Here is a 23,639-nt window from a genome sequence, read left to right on the forward strand (position 1 = left end):
TTCTATCGTATGGTAAAAAGCGATCCTACAACGGTTTCTTAGTTTTGTATTGGTCATAAGTGCTTCACTTTTGGGACTCATACTCCAAGGACTTTATTCTACATTTCTGGCATCTTCCCTTACACATTTTCTCAAAGTATATATCAAGAAGCGAGCTTGTCAGAGGGAGAACTAAGGTGCAACAGAAACGATCGAAAAGATGGTCAATGCTCTTCCAACGAGTGGCGAACGCTTGTCCGGTGTCATAAACCACTGAAAATGTTTTTCAGCAAAGGAAACGGGCTAAGCTCTAGAACTTCGGTGTTCGTCCCAAAAAATGCGAACGAGAATACCCCGAACTCAGTTTTTCTATCGTGGGGTAAAAAGCGATCCTACAACTGTTTGTTTGTTTTGTATTGGTCATAAGTGTTTCGAGCTTGAGGACTTATACTTTGAGGACTTCGGTCTACGTTTCTGGCATCGTCCCTTACACATTTTCTCAAAGTATAAGTCGGAAAGTGAGCTCGTTGTAGGGAGAACTAAGGTGCAACCCGAATTGATAAAAAAGATGGTCAATGCTCTTCCAACGAGTGACGAACGCTCATCTGGTGTTAGAACCACTGAAAATGAATTTCAGCGAAGGAAACGAGCTAAGCTCAAGAACTTCTGGTGTTCGTCTCGAGAAAATGCGAACGTTAATGCCCCGGACTCAGTTTTTCTATCGCGGGGTAAAAAGCGGTCCTGCAACGGTTTTTTTGTTTTGTATTAGTCATAAGTGCTTCGAGCTTCGGGACTCATACTCTAAGGACTTCAGTCTACATTTCTGACATCGTCCCTCACACAATTTTCCAAAGTAAGGATTGAACATTTAAACGTCTATAAGTATTAGAATTAGTTATGTAGCCTAAGCAACCTTAAAGGAGAAATCCTCCGAGAACAAAAAATATAGATCTTTTATTAGAATAATTATACTTCATACAAGAGGTGAAGGCTCCTATTTATAGAGTTTATTACAATCGGGGGTAAAAAGTGAATTAACCTAGAATATTACCTATTTACCCAATTAACTCTTAGCTTTCTTACATCAATTCTATAAGTATTAGAATTAGTTGTAGAATTACATAACTAATTCTATAAGTATTAGAATTAGTTATGTAGCCTAAGCAACCTTAAAGGAGAAATCCTCCGAGAACAAAAAATATAGATCTTTTATTAGAATAATTATACTTCATACAAGAGGTGAAGGCTCCTATTTATAGAGTTTATTACAATCGGGGGTAAAAAGTGAATTAACCTAGAATATTACCTATTTACCCAATTAACTCTTAGCTTTCTTACATCAATTAGGTCCTCAAACTTACAATAATTGAACAAATTAAACCCGTAAAGGATGAAAATCAAATCCTAAAAATTATATTAGTCATTATAATGTATATAAATATAAGTTTGAAGGTCCAATTTTAAAAATTTGAATAAACTCGAAGGCTTAGTTTTAAATTTTAAAACCTAAAAGTTCAAAGGTATAATTGTAAGTACCATTAAGAATGATTTTTGAAAATTGTCCAAAAAACAATAACAACCAATCGAAGATAAGAAGTAATCGAGTTGGTATTAGTTTTGAAAGAATCAAAATATGTTTTAAAAATTTGAAAGACTTAAACCAAACCGAGGGCCAATTTGTACTACTTCAATGTGATTGAAGTGTTGAGGACGATTTGAGTATTTACAACACCAACCATAATCATATCGAACAAAGTAAACACAAACTTGTAATAGAAGTAGTTCCGTTTCGTCAATAATTTACTCCGTTACAAAAACGTAAGAAAAAGAAACGAAAATTACTACAATACCCCAATAGATCGATTCTATGTATGTATCGACGCAAAAGAACAAAAAACAAAACCCTAATTCACCCTCATTCATCTCTCTATATATATACTCAATAGTTCCTTCACCCTCCCTTTGATTTCCAAAATTTCGTACAAATGTTTTTTATACTCATTGAATATATAATTTTTTCTACTTTGATCTTATTAAATCTCAACTTAAGGAAGATTTCGCAGTGGAAAAATCCAAATCGAAAAGCAAGTTCAGCTTCTTAACTGGAATCAGTTCCTCGATCCAGCCAAAATTTTACTCAAAACCATCCGATATCGAATTCTCCAGCATCACTCGTCTGAGATTCTTGCTTTTGGATTCTCAGGCCCTTCCTATTTATAGAACTCTATAAATAGGAGTCTTCTCCTCTTGTATAAAATACATTAATCATTCTAATAAAAGATCTACATTCTTCGTTCTTGGAGGATTTCTCCTTGAGGTTACTTAGGCTACATCATGATTAATATCAGTTCTGGGACAGAGTGTGTTTGTTTCATTCACCAAAAAAAAGAAAAACCAGAAGAGAGTGGAAAAATCGAAAATGTACCAGCAGATTGCTTAGTCTTCTTACATCAGTCTTCTTACAGCAATCTGCTGGTACATTTTCGATTTTTCCACTCTCTTCTGGTTTTTCTTTTTTTTGGTGAATGAAACAAACACACTCTGTCCCAGAACTGATATTAATCATGATGTAGCCTAAGTAACCTCAAGGAGAAATCCTCCAAGAACGAAGAATGTAGATCTTTTATTAGAATGATTAATGTATTTTATACAAGAGGAGAAGACTCCTATTTATAGAGTTCTATTACAATTGGGGATAAAAAGGGAATTAACCTAAAATATTACCTAATTACCCAATTAACCCTTAGTCTTCTTACATCATTCTACCCCTCTAAAAAGAAAACTCGTCCCGAGTTTTAAAAAGAAGAAATCTATAAAACAAAAAAAGAAAAAAGAATGAAATAAACTTGTTCAACGGAGTATGTCCAAACCAAGCTTCTAGATTTTGAACAAAAATATTATGATCGAAGGGATAAAATTGAAACAAAAAATCAAATATGGCCACTAAAAGATGAACTTCTCCATTGGTCGTAAACTTGGAAAAGATGTTTACCTCAATCTCACTCAAACCCATATTCAAAGAACAAATTTCAAAATAATCAGCTTTTGAAGAAAATTCTTCAAGAATCACATTTTCTTTATCATTCGCTTCAAGTTCTTTGACAATTTGAAGATTCATTTCCACCTCAACCAATATGTCGTTGTTCTTGTTCAATTTTTGCTCGGTGTTCGATAATTCTTTTTCATCTTCTTCATTGGATTTTCTTCACTTATGACAATTTTCAAATTCTTGTTCTTCAATTTTATCTTCAAGATTTTCGATTTGAAAATTTTTCAACTGTGATTCCTTTATTTTTTCTTTCGTATATGAAACAAATTCGTCCTTGAACTCTTGATGAATGATAGTTGAGTCATTTCTCCCAATGAACGTTGAATTTCTTTTATTGTTTTCTTTATTTCTTCCAATGTTGCAGGATCGAAGTAGTGCTTTTGTTGAATTCTTGAATGTGTTGCAATCTCATAGCGGGTATAAGACTCATCCATTGATTTTCTTGACTCAAACTTTCTTAATCGTGTTTCATAACCAAAAGAGTAATTTTGAGTCTTGGATGTTCTTCTTGGATGATAAAAATCCACTCTTGATGATTCTTTAATTCATCCAACTTCCAATCTTTATGTTGATTTCTTGAAAAATAGGTTTGATTGGATCGTTGGGCCATTTTTCGGTATTGTCGTCTTCTTATTCTGTCCCAAACTGCCTTAGAAAAATCGTCGGAGTCGATCACTAGAATCAAATTCCCAATTTGGATAATGATAGGTATTCTTTGAGAAAATCGAGCATGACCAAACTTGGAATGTTAAAATTCTTCTTCCGAATCACTTGAATCAGAACTCCAGCATTATTTATGGAAGTAAAATTGATTTTCTTGTCTATGCCTACTGCTGGTTTTTTTCTTGGGCATCTTCTTTGATCGATAGAAGTCCATTTTTGAAAATCTTGATAAATCTTGAAAAATCTTAAAAAGTCTTGAAAAATCTTTGGTCTCTTCTTTCTTTCTTGGAATTTCAAGGGTTCCCCCTAATTAGATATGTTGTTTGGAAAGAAGCACAACATTCAAAGCTCCCTCTCATGATCGGCGTCAACAAGAGTTTCCCGGTCTTTCACCGACGGCAGTCAACGTTGGCCCAGACAGTTTGCTCTGATACCAATTTGATGATGTTGCCTAAGTAACCTCAAGGAGAAATCCTCGAAGAACCAAGAATGTAGATCTTTTATTAGAATTATTAATGTGTTTTATACAAGAGGAGAAAACTCCTATTTATAGAGTTCTATTACAATTGGAGGGTAAAAAGGGAATTAATCTAGAATATTACCTAATTACCCAATTAACCCTTAGTCTTCTTACATCAAATCAACTCAATGTTTTGTGGCAATTTCTTCGTTCCCAAAATGAAATCGATTCTTCCGGCTAACTCGCCGGGATGATCCATTATTGGCACTGGGTTGGCTTACATTTCTTTCTATCTCATGTAGGTTCTAAATATTTCTTCCATTTGAATTTTTTTAAGCTTCGATTTTCAAATTCCTTGTGTGTATTTTGTCTCAGGTTTATATTGATTTTTTTTTTCAAATTATTTTGTAATTTTTTCTGGTGAAATTCAAATTGTATTCAAAACGAAACAGCGTTTGTTTGATTTTATATATTCAACTTCAGTTATATGACAATTCAAAAATGATCACTCATCAAATGTTTGATAAAGTCTTTGTTGGTCTCCCACAAAATTTCAATTGTTTTAAAAAAATTAATTGGTGCGCTTGATATATTTTTGAACTGAATGTCTTATTGAATTCTAAACCTTAGGTAGATTTGTAATTCTTTAAAGAATATTAAAGGTCATCTAAATTTTTAATTTTGAAAGGTTGAAAATGGAACAAGGTGAGACTCATACACAAGAGGGTTAAATGCTTCCAAAGCAATAGAGCATTGGACAGGGTCAAGACCCTAAATGAAAAAGAATGAGCAAAGAGAGAAAAACTACTGGAAAAGGAAATTTGATTGAACAAAATAAAAGATGTATAATTATTTAGTAAATGATGATTTGTGTTAAGGGTGAGCATCTTAGACTGCAAAACTGATTGATCAATTGAAAGTGACAACTTGTGTAGTCTGCTCTCCTAATTTGTGTACCATGTTTAATGTGGTAGAGATTAATTCAAATTCAAATAGGAAACGAACATGAATGTTCGAAACATTTTGTTTAATATAAAAGTCAAATTTAAGAATTCAAAAAAAAAATCAAAAAGTTGTGTTTGATTATAAAAATGATAAATTCAATGTGATAATGAAATAGATTTAATTTTGAAAAAGAAAAACTAAATGGATCGCCATTTTCTTTAGAAGATAAATGAGGATAATATTCAGGATGCTTTTAAAATGGACACCATTATCAAATACTAGTTAGGTGCAGAATTACCGAATTGAAATTATCTCTCACCTGATTTGTTCAAAATGTTTAAAAAGAGCAATAGCCCTGAAATGGCCAACAGTATGTACAGAAAGAAAAATCTTCCATCATCATAAAGTTTTAAGGCTTGCTGTAAGGAATAAACCAAAACTTAAAAGGTTTTATCATGGATGCCAAATATCTAACTGAGCGGTTTCAGGGTTGGCTTTGAAAAAGGCTCTCTCCAGGGACTCAGCTAAATCTGCTTCCCATAAATCAAACCTACACATTCTTTTGTAAGTTTCATAACCTGCTGCTCTTATCCCTTCGGATACCATCTCTCTTAAAGATCCAACATTGCCATCACTATTTATTGCATCAAGGAAGGTCTCGGATAGGCCTGGTTGTGAGAAAACGATAATGGCACATTCCTTGTCCACGAATCAAACATAAAACTCTTCACATAAAACTTCATGGGATCCTTCAAGTGAAGCTTTTACAAACGGAGCCGTCATCCCTTCTCTAAATCCCCACAAGAAAACCAAATGCCTACAACTTGCTTTTCTAACATCCCGAGCCCAGATCTTAACGTCCTCATCCTTGGGTTCGTGGTGGTAAGGGGAGAATGAAGAAGAAACATTTGAACACTCGTCGAGCATCGAGGCCAAACACTCATTGTTGTTGGATTACACACCACTGAGATCAATTTTAAGTAGAGAGCAGACTTTTGCAAACAAATGGCATAACCGTATAGCATTATGCCCCTGAGGCTTGTGATCATTTCCTGGAGCTGCAATAGAACACTACAAGGTTAGCAGAAACGAAAGATTTCTACTTTAGGGACCTTGGTGATGATCAGTGGAGCCTAATGAAAAATAAAATAGTGAGATTTAGAAGGATACTCAATACGTGAAAAACACAAATAATTCACTTAAAAATGGATGTATTAAGAAAAGATTTTGTGTACTAATTACGGTAAAACAAAAAAGATAAAACATGGATAGGCCTTCTTTTCCCTGATCGGTAAGACAAAAGACAATTTAAAAAGAGAAACAAAAACTAAGGCCTAGCAAAAGGCTTATAATGTGTACCGTGAAGAAATGAATGTAAACATAAAAAATATAGGCTAAATCACAAATTCAATCCTCTCCCTAGACTTTCAAGATAAGGGATTTAGTTTCTAACCTTTGATAGTTCGATATCATTTTTGTTCAAAATTTTAGGGGTTCCATTAGACATAGAATTTAAATTATCTAATAGATCGATTGGTTGTTTAAAATTTCAAATTTGTTAAGTTCTATTACAAACTAAATTGAAAGCTTAAGAACTTATTATACACTTTTCAAAACTTAGAGTCGAAATAAACATAGACCTCAAAGTGCAGAGATTAAATGTCTTCGGTGCTTGATTGAGTCCTTCAATCACTTAGCTTAGCATTGGGAAAGCCAATGGACCCACATATACGTCATCATCAGTATTATCAGCACGTATTTACTAAACATTTTAAGTGAGTTTTAGGTCATGTCTCTCTCTCACAAACACAATGAAAAAGTGTTTTTCATAGCATCAGGAAGGGACGATGAGGTGACAAACCTTCAATTGGGATATCCAAGTAAGTAGGTGCATAATAATGTTTTTTCAAGTAAGAAAGAGCTGCGGCTATACTCATCGGCTTACTGAGGCCACCAATCTTGCTCATCAATTGCTTTACCTCAAGCACTTGTGGGAAAACCAAATGCAAGGAAGATGCAAACTCATCTATGCTAGTAGGCAGGGGAGCAAGGAATTTAGAATGAATAAATGTAAACTCTGCATCCAAAACAAAAGCATTAGAGAACAAAAGAAAATAAAGCAAAGAGATCAACCAAAACTAAAAAATATATAAGATAAACACCATGAAGAGAACTGTAGGAGACAATAGGGTTCTGTGAAGCAGAAATCATCTCTATCACCTCTCGAAAACCACGAAATTTCTTGCTTTCTTCGTCTTCAAGATTTCGAAGCTCCTTCTGCACGGGAACACAAAATAATTTACACGTTCTACAAAGCTGGATGGCACATTCTAGCAAATCCATTTACAATTTAGCATTACTCGGTTAACCCATCAGTCTAATGCTCTCAATTTTTGGAAGTTCAAACCTTATTTCCATCATGTACCATTTCTTCACCTTTATTTATTTTATTTTTTTTAAAAAAATATAATATTAAGACATGCATATTCTTAATTATCCAGATGCATAGGCCAGTTGAAAATGATGAAAGAATCAACTGAAGTATATAAACTTCTACAAAGTGGTAGTTAAAGAATTAATAGTTTAGGGATCTTTTTTTTGTTTTTTTTATGAGAAAATAGTTCAGGAACTTAGAATGTGGAAATCCAGTGAATATACTGGTACCTCAAGCAGAATCTTGTCTTCTTTTGAGCTTGTCAAAATGGCACGAATTGCTTGAGTTCCTCCACTCTTCGCTGAAATTACTACAGGAACCAGGTCATCAGAAAACTCCTTCAACAGCTACATAAAATAAAGAAACAATATAAGTCTACGGATATAGTCCCTCTGCAGAAAAAGCAACATAGTTAAAGACATTATTACCCAATAAAAAGGATAACACTAAGAATAAATTGCAATGCATATATTCACTCTTAAATTTAGTCATTTTAGATTTGGTTTTTACCTGATAAGAAACAGAACTTTCATTAGCAAAGGATGGGCATTTCAGAAATGATATTATAGTTTTTGCTTGGTTCATCGTTTTGTTATTAATGTCATATTTAATAAGTTCAGAGTAATTAATGAGTTTTTACTCACACTACCTTCTTTGAAGTCTATATTTTTTCCATTTATGTATTTTCCTTTAGTGGTTTCTTTGAGATCTATATATTAATTTTTTATGTAAAACATCATTATGTATTTTGAATTATTATAATTTATTCAATAAAATTCACAGTAATTGTCCTTCACTGTGACAATTTCTAGAATAATGTTATTTGAGTTTATTTTAAACGTTTTAAGGTTGGTTTTACTTGATTTATCTTGCACATATGGGGTTATAAATTGATTTATTCCCAATAACTAATTAACTGACCAAAACAAGTTAGTAGAACGTAATTGACATGCTCGGGTGTGTCTACAGACCCTTAGGATATTTTACTCATCATATAACTCTCTTGTACTTTGAGCTTTTGTCTCATTATTATTATCATTAATAAAAGAGACTTGTTTCCCTTTCAAAAATTAAAAAAAAAAAAAAAAAAAAAAAAAAAAACAAGTCCTAGAACATAATCGATAATAATATTACATCAATGAGACCTTTCAACTCAGTTATAAACTTATAGATATTTACTCCCTAAACTCTAGCTAGAGTTGTAATTAACTTTGAACAATAATTTCATGTAGTTCTTCTTGTTAGAATTATTAGAATTAGTGGGCCTAGCCCATTGGAAAGATTTACCCTAAATATTCTTTCCTTTATTATCTCTTTGTACTTTTTATTTATTCCCTCTTGTACCTATTGTATGAATATCAGAAAATAATAGAACTAAAAACATCGTGGTTTTTCTCCTGCTTCTCGAGTTTCCACGTAAGCTGGTTTCGTGTTTATTGCTTTCAATATGGTATCAGAGCGAAGCAACAACATATCCCTATAAAAAATTTTAGGAATCACCTAGACCAAAACAACTGTCGCTGCCGCCGTGGACACCACCATGGAAAAACTACTCCAACGGATTCAGATGTCGTCGATCTATCCAATGGGCCAACCCTTGCCACCGTCCGCGCAACCTTCCGGCCAGAAACCACCTGCCGACGTCCGTTAATCTCACCGCCCATCCCATCCGCTTCTACGCGTCGTCGCCTGTCCAACCGTCTCACCCTTCCAGTCATTCGCCGCCCATCGTCGCCGGACAGCAACCTTCAAAACTGTCAAATCTGTACAGCAGTGCAAATCTGTACAGTAGTACAAATCTGTCTGTCGACCCTTTACAGCAACCTTTCTTCTATAGGAACAGAGCTGACCAACACCATAACAGATCAAGGATTGAAGCGGGTGAGTCATCGGCACCCTCTAGTTATGGACAGTCATATGTTCGTGGTCTCGGGATTAATCAAACCTATAGAAGAGCTGTTTTTGAAGTTAGTACATCCTTGGCACAGACCGATATACCGATGTATTCTAAGAACCCAGTAATTTCGCTTCCTGACGTGCCTTCAAATTATATAACTAACTCTGTTGTCTTTAGTGCTCACTCATTGACCCATGATAATAAGAAACCAATTCTCGTTTGTGAGCACTGCAAGAAACAACGGCATACCAAGGATCAGTGTTGGAAACTCCACGGTCGGCCCCCAAGAGGTAACAAACGCTCCTCCAACGAGCAACGGAACTTAGGGCATACCGATGTTAGGGAGACTGCCAACACCTCTCAACCGGCCCTATTGCTAGTCAGACCAGCTCTCCTACTCTAAGCGTCATTGCTCAATCAGGTATGTCTCAGCCCCTTGGCCTTATTAGTGTTGATGGGACAAATCCCTGGATTTTGGACTCGGGGGCCACAGATCACTTGACAGGTTTCCGAAGCATTTTGTCACTTGTACCCCATGTGCTAGTAATGAGAAAATTCGGATAGTCAATGGCTCTTTAGCCCCGATTGCTGGGAAAGGACAAATAGTCCTCTTTGACGATTTCTCCCTCCAGAATGTTTTGCATGTGCCTAAGCTTTTTCTTACAATCTGTTATCTATCAATAAGATCACCCGTGAGCTGCACTGTAAAGCTACTTTCTTACTTGAGTTTGTTTGCTTTCAGGACTTGAATTCGGGGAGGACGATTGGCACTGCCCGGCATAACAGGGGACTTTACATCCTTAATGATGATACCTCTGATAGTAGTATCTCTACGACTAGTTTACTGTCTTCCTATTTTAGCACCTCTGAACATGACTTTATGTTGTGGCATTTTCGATTAGGTCGCCCGAACTTTACGTATATGAAATATTTGTTTCCCCATCTCTTTCTTAAAATAGATGTCTCCTTGTGATGTGTGCATTCAGACAAATCAACATTGTGTTTCTTTTCCCTCACAACCATATAAACCCACACAACCGTTTACCCTTATCCATAGTGACGTTTGGGGTCCTTCCAAGGTCACCACCTCATTTGGAAAAAGGTCATTTGTAACCTTCATTGATGATCATACCCGTCTTACCTGGGTCTACCTTATCACCGATAAATCTAAGGTTTCCGTTATTTTCCAAAACTTCTACCATACCATTGAAACACAATTCCATAAAAAAATTGTTATTCTTCAGAGTGATAATAGTCGGGAATTTCAAAACCATAACCTTAGTGAATTCCTAGCCTCTAAGGGGATTGTTCACCAAAACTCGTGTGCCTACACTCCTCAACAAAATGGAGTGGCCAAGTAAAAAAATCATCACCTTCTGGAAGTAGCCCGTTCCCTTATGCTTTCCACTTCTTTTCCAACCTGTGGGGAGATGCTATTCTTATAGCAGCTCATTTAACCAATAGAATGCCTTCTCGTATCCTCCACCTTTAAACTCCCATAGAATGTCTTAAGTAGTCCTACCTCTCTACTCGTCTCGTTTCAGAGGTTCCTTTTCGTGTGTTTGGGTGTACCGCTTATGTCCATAGTTTTGGCCCTAATCAGACCAAATTTACCCCTCGGGCTCAGGCTTGTGTGTTTGTTGGGTATCCCCCTCACCAGCGTGGTTATAAATGTTTTCACCTGCCATCCAGAAAATACTTTGTCACTATGGATGTTACTTTCTGTGAGGACCGACCCTATTTTCCCGTTAGCCATCTTCAGGGGGAGAGTATGAGTGAAAAGTCTAACAGCACCTTTGAATTTATCGAACCTACTCTTAGTATCGTGTCTGACATTGATCCTCACCCTATAATCCTACCTACAAACCAAGTTCCTTGGAAAACATATTACAGGAGGAATCTCAAAAAGGAAGTCGGGTCTCCTACCAGTCAGCCGCCGGCTCCAGTCTAAGACTCCAAACCTCCTCGAGATCAAGGTATGGAAAACCCTACTGAACCTTGCACTAATAATACAATAAATGAGAATGACAGGTTTGATGTTGCTGTTCTTGAAAATGTGGAAGAAAAGAACAGTGGTGACGAAAATGAGGTCATAATAAAAACTAGTAACAATGAAGCTGAACAGGGTCATACAGGAAAACTTGACAAGCATGCTCCTTCTCTTGATCTTCCTATTGCACTGAGAAAAGGTACTAGGTCTTGTACAAAGCACTCCATATCTAATTATGTTTCATACGAGAATCTCTCACCACAGTTCAGAGCTTTTACTGCCAGTCTTGACTCTACCACAATACCGAAAGATATTCATATTGCTTTAGAATGCCCTGAATGGAAAAATGATGTCATGGAAGAGATGAAAGCTCTTGAAAAGAATAACACTTGGGAGATCTGTGCTCTACCCAAGGGACACAAGCCTGTGGGATGCAAATGGGTGTTCACTCTCAAATACAAAGCAGATGAAACACTTGACAGACATAAGACAAGGTTAGTTGCAAAAGGATTTACTCAGACATATGGTGTTGATTATTCAAAAACTTTTTCTCCTATTACTAAGTTGAATACTGTTAGAGTCTTTCTTTCTGTTGCTGTAAACAAAGATTGGTCTCTATATCAGCTGGATGTTAAGAATGCTTTTCTGAATGAATATCTAGTAAAGGAGATCTACATGAGCCCTCCACCTGGCTTTGAAGCCCAGTTTGGTCAACAGGTTTGCAAACTCCAAAAATCCTTATATGGTCTGAAACAGTCACCCAGAGCATGGTTTGACAGATTTACTACTTTTGTCAAGTCCCAAGGATACAGTCAAGGACCGGGAAGATTGCAGTTCTTATAGTTTATGTGGATGACATCATTTTATCTGGAGATGATCAGGCAGAAATCAATCAACTTAAGCAGAGAATGTGTAATGAATTTGAAATCAAGGATTTGGGAAATCTAACATATTTCCTTGGAATGGAGGTGGCCAGATCTAAAGAAGACATCTCCATGTCTCAGAGAAAATACACCCTTGATCTGCTAACCGAGACAGGTATGTTGGGATATCGTCCCGCTGACACTCCTATTGAATTCAACCGTAAACTAGGAAACTCTAATGATCAAGTTCCAGTTGATAAAGAACAATATCAGTGCCTCGTGGGTAAATTGATTTACTTATCTCATACTCGTTCTGGTATTTCCTTTGTTGTAAGTGATGTCAGCCAGTTTATGCAGGCTCCCTATGAGGAACACATGGAAGCTATCAAAAGAATTCTGAGATACTTAAAAACAACACCTGGTAAAGGGTTGATGTTTAGAAAGACAGATAAAAAGACCATTGAGGCATATACTGACTCGGATCGGGTAAGATCTGTTGTTGACAGAAAGTCTACCTCCAGTTATTGTACTTTGTTTGGGGCAATCTTGTAACTTGGAGGAGTAAGAAGCAAAGTGTTGTGGTTAGGAGCAATGCTGAGGCCGAATATAGAGCTATGAGTTGGGGAATATGTGAGGAAATTTGACTCCAGAAAGTCCTGTCTGATCTTCATCAGGAATGTGAGACTCCATTGAAGCTTTTTTGTGATAATAAAGCTGCTATTAGTATTGCTAACAACCCAGTTCAGCATGATAGAACTAAACATGTTTAGATTGATCGACATTTCATCAAAGAAAGACTTGACAGTGGGAGCATTTGCATTCTGTACATCCCTTCGAGCTGATAGGTTGCTAATGTCCTCACCTGACCAAACTTCGACTTATTTGTTAGCAAGTTGGGCCTCATTGATATTTACGTCCCAACTTGAGGCGGAGTGTTAGAATTATTAGACTTAGTGGGCTTAGCATATGGAGAAGATTTACCCTAAATATTCTTTCCTTTTTTATCTCTTTGTACTTTTCTATTTATTCCCTCTTGTACTATTGTACGAATATCATAAAATAATTAAACCAAAAAGATCGTGGTTTTTCTCCCGATTCTCGAGTTTCCACGTAAGTCGGTTTCGTGTTTATTGCTTTCAATACTTTTGTATAAACATGGTTCAGTAAGCATGACATAGCAAACAAAAGATAGGAGGGCAACAGCTTGACAAAGATGGCAGCACGGTCTACAGAAAAAAATGCTTCGAAAATGCCATATTGCAAGTGTCACTTAATTTGGATCAGGACCAACTATCCACTTTTTTCAATTGTTGTCTATCATATCATATCAAATCAGCCAATATTTATATGGTACCAGTATTAATAACAAAAATTACATAAATTAAATTTCAGGGATGCAATGGAAACTATTCAAGTCAAGTCATTAAATAGACAACCATAAACGTCCATGTATTAAATCATTAATTTTACCTTAAATTGTGTATAACATTCATGATAACATAAATGTAAAGTTACTAAAATTGACAATAAAAATAATAACATTGACAATAGAGAGAGATCAGAGATCTATAATTCTTGATTATAGATAACGGTTTAAGGGGATATCCCTGGAGATGTAAAATGTCCATAATAATTTAGCATAGTTAAAAACAAGTAATACACGTATTAAACCACTCATATTTTGAAAAGGTCAAGTTACCTTTAATACAAGTAGAACTAATCATTCCCTATAAACATCTATAACAATAGATGGTCTTGATCCATACTGCTCAATACCGACTATGAGCTTTTTCAACGTACTTAGCAATGTGTCTATATTATGGAAACATTACCTTTACTATTTCAAGAAACAAAGAAATAAAAGAGGTTAAAAAACACTTTAGTCCTTCAACCTCCATACGAGTAACAATTTTGTTTGAACTTTAATTTTGTAACAATTTCACCCATCGTTCTTTTAATTTGCAATAATTTAGTCATTGAATTTTTCTAGGTAACAATTCAATCCTTTTAACTTTTAAACTTGTAACCATTTAATCCCTATCATGAAAAGCTCATCAAAATCTCTTTTCTTTGTAGTTTAAAAACACTTTTGGTCCTATCAATTTATTGATATGCATAGTCAATAAATCTCATTTAACTTAACAAGTTTGAAAGTATAGAAATTAAATCATCAGATTCATCGGCTAGAGTTTAGAGGCAAAAATGTTACTTTAATAAAAATGTTCAAGAACCGAAAGTGTTTCTTAACCTACACAGTTTAAAAAATGTGAGAGCAAAATGGAAAGAAAAGAACATGATGAAATTGTTTTAGAAAGCAATACTAAGTTGTAAATTACCATTTTTTTTTAGCTTGAATCATATGCATCTTTCCAGTTCTTTACACGTGATTTAACCCGTTGAACAAAAATGGTATCAAAAACTGACGGTTCAGAAGAAGATTTCACAGCGTTAGTATTAGGTGTTAGAGTTTGACGGCCCATTTGAGCTTTTGCTATAGACTCTTGAGCTCCAGATAAATATGATATGCATGGAACCAAAAAAAGAAAAAAAAAAACGGAAAAAGACCATTAGAAGTCAAAGTGCAATATAGATGATACTTCATAGATTCAGTATAAAGATAAAACAAAGGTTTAATTTTTTCCAAAAATCAAGAGATAAAGCAGCTAGAAAGCGATAAATAATATTTAGGTTGATAAAAACTACTCGAAACAAGCAGATCCAACTAAAATTTGGAAGATTGGCGTTCAAATGTACTACTGCTACAATCTCAAAAAGATGATTTGTAGGAAGACTTGAGTGGCACCTTCAGCATTTGTAATAGTGAATCTAGCTGGTATGTGGTTGGAAATTTTGGTGATGAGAGTTTTGTCTAAAGAAATCTTGAGAAGTCAAATCATCTAGACTGATGCAATTTTACCAAAAGTATCTTGAAGAGTATATTCTATTTTATCCTCCCCTCATGCTGTCAGATTACTTTATCCAATTTGTGTATTAATCCCATTTCTTGCCAGGTAGATACGTTTTTGCTCTTAAAGGGCAGAAAAAAATTTCGTGGAGGATATCAAGCCATTGGAGTCCCATCCATAGTTGAATCTGACCAACAACAGGTCGTTTTGTAAGTTCTCAGATACAAGATAGGGACCTTGTCGTTTCATATTTGGAGTGTGTGAATAAAGCATACTTTTTTCAAGTCTTCCAAGCTCGACTAATGGTCAGCTGATATGGTTGGGAGATGGGAGGTACTTGGGTTTACAATAAGATTGGAGTCCCTAAAGTTCAAGCCTAGAGGCTGGAACCTGAGGGTCTTCAAAAGTTCTTTCACTAAAAAATAGAAGATAATTAATAAGATAAACATTTTACATGACTTGGAGTCTGTGAGGATTTTGCGTGTAGCATGGGAAGAGTTAATCAGATTGAAGGGGGATTCTGAGATTCTTATTCGAACAGAAGAGATGTACAAAATGTAGTCCAAGATAGATTGGATTAGTGAACGTAATCGTGAGACATCTTATTTTCATTTTAGGAGACTTAAGAACCTAAGTTCTTCTCTTGAGCTTGATAATGGGAACAAAATTTCAAGGGTCAAAGATACTGTTTTCTTTCTAAAGAATGCCTCTCAAATTCAACCTCTGCTCTTGCTGAAACCTTGGAAGGAAGGTGGTTTAGGGATTGGAAATCTGGGTTTTAGAATTTCTCCTCTATTAGTGAGGGTGAAACAGAAGTAAATTGTCCACAATTAGGCTTACCATCATATACCCAAGCACCAAAGTCAAAATCTTCACGAGCTATGGATGTTAGATGTGAAACTTGACATGAAAAACTGTAAGAAGGCATCCCAATGTTCAGTTCATCTCTGGGGAACAAATGAAAGTTGTACCTACACCATTCAATGAAACACATTTTCATCAATCAAATTTGTATTAATCACCAAATAATAAAAGATACTGGAATTTAGAGTTTAAAATGATGATGAACGGACAGACCATGCGCAAAAGTATAAAATATTAGCCAGAAAGCATCAAACTTTCCATTATAAATCATACTCATCTATGAATACTACAGAATATACTCCTTGTCCCTACTTTAAATTCCAGTGAAAGAAACCAAATTCATTGCAAGTGCGGAGAAATATTCATCAATCAAAATAAACACCCAATTCCCAAAACCTGCCCAAGAGTACAAGACTCCAAACATCCAAACATGAAGATACGCGGCGGCCCGGGGGAGCTTACGGATGGGCGATTAGCTTGGAATCTCTAACAGAGAAAGGACAGAGAGAAAACTGAAGGATCTGAAACTTCTCGGCGGCGTACTTGGCCTTGCAATAAGCGGTATCGAGAGTGTCGAAGGGCTGAGGGCGGTGCCAAGGGAAAGAAGAAGAACCCGTTCTCTGAAGAAAAAATGCGATGAAGTCGGAATCGGAGATATGGTTCTTCAGGTCCCCCAAGCAGCCATGGAAGTTGGAATTGCGAACTTGCTTGATACTCCATTGATCGGTGGTGGTTGTATAGAGGCGTCTGTGCAGCTGGAAATATGAGAACCGAGACGCCATAGTTTTCCCGGTTAAGCTCTCATTCAAAATTCATGGCAGAAGTGGCGAAATGAGTTGCGAGTTCTGTTTTATGTGCCAAGCTTTACCAAGACTCTCCTATGGAGATGGAGTCTGCTTAACGAGGGTGGTCGGAGAAGAGGTTACGAATTTATTGTGACAAATATGTTTGGAGAAGGGTTACATACGAAATGATAAGATTTGTTAGAAGAAAATGTTAAAGATAGAGTTATAATAATGTCATAATAATATATGTTTAGAAAAAGAAGGTAGTGTTATAAAATTTATTTATTTTTATATATTGTTTTAATTCGTACCATGAATTTTATATACAAATTTTGTATATTTAATTTAACAAATCGTTTTAAATTTTATAAAATAATTTATCCTAATATCTTTAAATACAACATTCATTTTAAGTAGTTAACTTTTTTAAAAAAAAAAATCATATTCTAAATCCAATAGATAAATTTCGTATATTTAATTTACTAAAAATCGCTTTAGTTTTCGTAAAACAAATTGTCTTAATTTATTTAATTATGATGTTTATTTTCAACATTTTTTAAGTATACGTTACGTTTCAATAAATTGATTTTTATGAATATAACACGCAACCCATAAACATGTAAACAAGTACAAATAACAATTGAAAATACGAAGTACAAAAATCAATGAGGTTGAGATTGATATTAAAATTTGATTACCTTCAATCAACTCTATGTTCGAATTCATATCAATATATTTATAAAATTAAAATTTTGATATCAATCTTATAAGTACATTGAAGTTGGGATTGATATCAAAAATTTTAATTTCACAAAGATATTGATATGAATTCGAACATAGAGTTGATGAAGGTAATTAAATTAAAAATTTAATTGTGTAATTACAATAAATTACCTAATTTAAGAGTAGAGGAAAAAATTAAAATTTTAATAATGTAATCGTACTAAATTTATAACTTAATTGTGTTTTTAAAATAAAAATAATAAAATTAACAAAACTCATTAGTATAGAAATTATAAATGAGAAAAAAAATTAATTAAAGAAGAGTTAAGGGTTGAAAAAGGATTGAGGGAGGAGGTTAGGAGGTAAAACTAGGGCTATGGTAACCCTTCCCCTAAATGAGGGTTGGGTGCAATTTTCTAATCCAAGAGTAAAGGAACTTAACCTTCGTTTGGGGGAAGGGTTACCATAACCCAACCCTCCCCTTTATAACCCTTCCCCTAAACATGCCCTTAGAATTAAAGGTAATCAAGTTATACTCATTGTTGTGTGATGTGTCGTTTGGTATTACCTTCACTCAATATATAGATTTTTAATTTTCGAAAAAGAAATAGAGGTTACTATGAATAAATTTGCAATTCCAATATTAGGATAACCATATTTCTCAACAAATCTTTTTAGTTTTAAGTATAATTGCTTTTGTGACTTGTTTATTCAAAATAAACAACGAGAGTATTAGTATATTCTCAAAGTTTCGACAAACATAATATAAGGATGCATGATTTAATCATGATCAAGATTTAAACCTACTTGTGTTGCATATTAATTGCAAACAAAATGGATCACTATAAAAACATGTTTTTAATGAAATTTATACAATTTCTTTTAATAATAATTGTTGGATGAGATTTGTAGATAAACTTAATTAGCTGAACTTGAACTTTGTATTTGTTTTAGTTTAAGAATAATGGGTATAATATCCAATATTTGATTCTTTGATTCTTTCTTTCAAAAAGTAAAGTTTGTCTTGAAGGATTGCAGTTTACTCTCAAATATTGAATCAGGGCCTTGTTAACCTATTCTTAATATTGATTAATCTTGCAACCTACTCTTGAATGTTGATTTTATCTTAAGGGTCTTGCAACTTATTGTCGTTGTTGATCAATCTTGAGGGCTTTCCTACTTGTTCACAAGAGTTTGAAGAGTATAATGATCTTTTGGAAGACTTCTAAACTTTAGTCTTTATTTAAAAAATTGTAAACAAAAAACAAATAGTTGCCAAACGAGTCTTTATTTATTCAAGCCTACTTGAGTAACCATTTTGTTTATTATTCTTGTTTTTTAAAACAAAGCATATTTTTGTTTTTTATATCTTTCAACGATATAATAATTAATTTTTTAACCAAATTCTAAATTCAAAAACAATTTTTTTAAAATATATTTTTTCTTCAATATTTGGTCTTTTTTAAATTATTGGTAGGATGTATAACAAATGAGTTTTTATAGGCTTAATTTTTAAAATAAAAAACAAAGAACAAAATGGTTACCCAACAAACCTCAATTAATAACTTTGTGTTTGATTATTCCTTAATCCATTGATATTGAATTGAAAATTTAAGTGCTACCGAGTTGGTTACTATAGTCACAATTATTTATAACTAGTTCTTTACCTCGTGCTTGCACATGTGTTTTTATAATTCAATATATTTGAGAAAAAAGTTGGGTGTTTTAAAATTTTGAATCTAATTATTGAACTACAAATCCTAAAAATTTCTACCTAAATTACAAATATATTTTTCATTTTTATTCCAAATATTTATTCTCTTCTTTAGTATAACTAATTTTTTTCTTTTGTTTCCTACTACATAAATTTTTATTTAATTTACGTAGTTATATGTAAGTTACAATTTAATGTTGTTATCTTGGTCATTAGAATAAAACATTTAACCATTTAAATTTCAACTATTAACATATATATTGAACAATAAATTATGGGTCTTTTTGATAACATAACAAACCGATAAGTTATTTACACTCTATAGAACAATTTCAGAAACGAAAAAAAACCCATAGGTCCATAATGCGAAATACCAAAAATACCCCAACAAACGCGCGATTAATCATCCGCGCACGCGTACGCGACTAATGTTAATAAACAATTATTAGACACCATCGTGTAAATTACCAAATACATAAACGATCAACAATAAACACTAAACGAAACAATATACTTTAACGATTGTACATCTGATCACGTTTGTAAATATAAATGATAAGCATACACGATTCTGTACATTATCTAAACGATAATCATATATATAAACGATAAGGTAATAAACAATAAAAGATGACTAAAAAGTTTAAGTATACATGATCGTTAGAGAAATTTCAACGATCGTTTATAAACGAAAATTTATAGAAACTCCAATAAATTGTAATTACAAAAATGTCATCCAAATAAAGAGGCTATAAAAAGGTGAAGAAACTTGCTCAGACTTTTTCTTTCACCGTCTTCGTCGCCAATCGTTTACATCCTGGTAATTACTTCAACAGAACTGTCCTGATCGACGCTCTACCTTGCATACAAAAAGGTTTGAATCTATATTTATTTCAATCTATCTCCATCATCCACGTATATCACCATCTATATCGCATACAAAAAGGTTTGAGTCTATATTCATTTCGATCTATTGAGTCTATATTCATTTCAATCTATCTCCACTATCAACGTATATCTAGCACCATCTATATCGCATACAAAAAGGTTTGAGTCTATATTCATTTTGATCTATTGAGTCTATATTCATTTTGATCTATCTCCACCATCCACATATATGTACCACGATTTATATCGCATACAAACAGGCTTTAATCTATATTCATTTCGTTCAATCTATATCTATTGCGATCTGTGCCACATACAAACATGTCTGTTTCTATACTGTTTGTATAATTTATATTAGTCTTCTTTTTTACAAATAGATGGTGAGCAAGAATCAACAAGCATCGTGTAGTAAAGCAATAAGGTGTAAAGCAAAGACAGAAGAAATAAAAATAAAGAAAGAAAAAGAAAAAAAGGTAACAAACTAGAATGTGAATATCTGTCGGTATAGCGTTGAATATTTTTGTATCTTTTTCTTTATAGCGCTCTGCATTTGTAAATTTGTTTAAACTTATCCTTGTTTGAAACATACTATTTATTATGTCATTCAACAAGTGAAACACTATCCAAATGACATTATTATGGAAGATGAACAAAAAAAAACCTTAGAATTACTGTATACTACAGCTTAGAAACATTAAATCAGATCAAGTCAAAAATAGACAAAAGGATTCTGTCTCGAGTTTTGACAAACAGCCCTTTTGGCCAGTTCCTTAACATTAAAAATGGTCAAAATACCAACACAATTCCTGAATTTTCTATTAAGAAAATAATGCCATACAAAAAATAAACTAATGTCCTTACTTTAAACTTCAATGGACATATAACAGAATTTGGGCTGAAAGACTTTTGTTTTGTGACTGGACTAAAAGGCCATAAATTCCCTGAGTTAAATCTAGGAGAAAAAAAAGAAAATGGTCTGAAAATGCGCTTTTCCGTCATGATGTCTTTATAACAAGAAGAGATATAGAGAGAAATTTCAAAGCGTTGTGCAATGAGGAAGACTCATTGAAAGAAAAACTAGTTAACCTCTATATCTTAGAAGCATTTTTAATTCCCAAACAGCAACACAACCACATAAATCTCTTACATCTAGGCATATTGGATAATGAAGAAATCTTCAAAGACTATCCATGGGGGAGGTTATCATACATCCTAACATATCAGTTCTTGAAAAAAGCATCCTACAGCGACAAGGAAGTATACCTTCAAGGATTTCCCCTAACTTTAGTCTATTGGGCTTTTGAGAAAATACGAAGACTTTCCAATTTAGATGTTGGGTTTGGAAGAAAGCTTGCAAAGGAAGGGCCACCAATTGTAACATGGGAATGTTTGGAAACAAGTAACTGGAGGACTCTAAACATCGACATTTTTTAATCTGAAAATGTAAGTAAACTTACAACATGCAAATATATGTCTATCCAGATAGACAATGAAAGATTTTCTATCCATCTCTATCTTGAATAGATGATGATATAAATCTATCACTGTTTATCAATATCTTTGCTACTACTTTTTCACTAATAATGTAATATCATTTTATTTGTAGTTCTCCATGACACCTCTAGACTCATCAGAAGAAGAGTCTCAAACAATTTTGAGATATTTCAAAAATATTGAGAAGTAGGAAAGAAGAGAAAAAGCAGAGCAACAGCAAAAAAAAAAAAAAAAAAATGGAAAAAAACAATGGAACAAATAAAATCTTAAATTAAATAAGTGAAATCAGAAAAAATTAAGAAAAAATAGAAACATAACAAATATTATTAAAACAAGAAATAAAAGAAATAAAATGCATGTTGACAATGGTTATGACAAGCTTGAATGTAGTATCACCATTAGCCAAACTTCAACAATAATAGAATCAGAAAGAAGTTGCATATACAAAAGTTGTGGAGAAAAATAGACCACCTACTTGTAGCCTTGATCTTCTTGATGATAATGAACAAGTTAATACAATGGTGAAATATGCAACAACAAATTGCCCTATGGTTAGTGCCTTATTCATTTTCCACTCCTTTGTTTTGTTTAATGTTCCTCACTTTCCAAATAAAATGAAACACGATTATGTTGTTTCTTTTACTTTACAGGAAACTGCGGTTTTGGAAACACAAAGTAGCTTGGAAACAATAACAACTACAGATTTAGAAATACCCAAAACACAAATATTGCCGAAGATTTAACTCTTTTCTGTCTAGATGTGTTTTCTTCATGATGTATCTGAACATTCTTACTTTAGTGCTTGCAGATAGATGAAGAAGACGAAAACAACAACTGACTTATTCATTTAGGAACACCAAAAACAAACGTATTGACACAGGTTTTAATTTGTTTACTATACTATACAACTGAACTGGTTTCACGATCGTTTAAATATAATTAAATGATCTTTTAATATAACTAAACGATCGTTTGACATAATTAAACGAGACATAACTAAATGATCGTTTAATATAACTAAACGATCTTTATATTGCATGTCTGTCTACATTTTGTTGCACAATCATTTAGTTATATTCTCTTTTTACCCAATTGAATTTACAGCACATTCTTATTTAGTTATACAACACATTCTCTTTTTACATTTAGATAATTGAACTTAAAGATGGAGAAAAAGAAGAAGAAGTTGAAAATAGGAGGAGCCAGGAAGACAAAACAAAACGAAGCCAGATTCAATTGGGTAATATTGTAATCGTTGAAGGAAAAAATATAGAAACAAGGGGAAGAAAATACAAAAGATACAACAAAAGGAAAAAAATTGATTAATGAAGATGAATTTGAGAATAACAAAACTGAAACTGAAGAAGAAATTGACACTGATAGCAGTCAAGAACCACAGGAAGAAATTGACATTGATAGCACTGAAGAACCAGAAGATCAAGTTGAAACAAAAGAAAACAAGAGAGAAATTAAAGAAATTCAAAAGGAAAATAATGTTAGTCAGCAAAAAAAAAAAAAAAAAAAAAAAAAAAAGAGAAAAGTCTCAACACACACAAGGAGAAAGCTGCAAGAGAAACGAAAGAAAAATGTCAACTCAAGAATACATTGATACTGCCCCATCCTTCGACCTACAAATTTCTCAATATTTTAGAGATTATTTATAATCTTTGTAAAGCTTTAAATCATTAAATTTAAATTTAAAAAATTTCTTTATTTTATACTCAACAAATCCGTATTCAATTTTCTTCTTTCCTTTTTCTTATTATTCTTTTTTTTGCAATCGTTCGTAGTGGTGACTCTGCCGTCAGCGATCCAACTTCTACTGGGGACCATCGGGCTTTTGCCATCAGATCCATCATTCTGATAGGAGCAATCAGACACCTTCGTTGTTTGGAGAGATGACTCCACCGCAGTGATCCAACTTCTATTGGAGGACGATCAGACTTTTGCCGTCAGATTCACCACCTTGGTAGGAGCGATCAAGT

General features: G+C 33.7%; 1 protein-coding gene across 1 annotated transcript; it reads right to left on the minus strand.

Annotated features, from left to right (window-relative positions):
* Positions 1-14,847: 14,847 nt before the first annotated feature.
* LOC103503081 (poly(A)-specific ribonuclease PARN-like) lies at positions 14,848-17,032 on the minus strand. Its single transcript, XM_017047906.2, has 2 exons — positions 16,513-17,032; positions 14,848-16,157 (listed from the first exon to the last, which is right to left on the minus strand). The coding sequence occupies exons 1-2, from the start codon at positions 16,830-16,832 to the stop codon at positions 15,965-15,967; spliced, it is 513 nt and encodes a 170-aa protein (XP_016903395.2). The 5' UTR covers positions 16,833-17,032; the 3' UTR covers positions 14,848-15,964.
* Positions 17,033-23,639: the final 6,607 nt, after the last annotated feature.

The sequence above is a fragment of the Cucumis melo genome, chromosome 1, assembly GCF_025177605.1.
Source record: "Cucumis melo cultivar AY chromosome 1, USDA_Cmelo_AY_1.0, whole genome shotgun sequence".
NCBI classification, from domain to species: Eukaryota; Viridiplantae; Streptophyta; class Magnoliopsida; order Cucurbitales; family Cucurbitaceae; genus Cucumis; species Cucumis melo.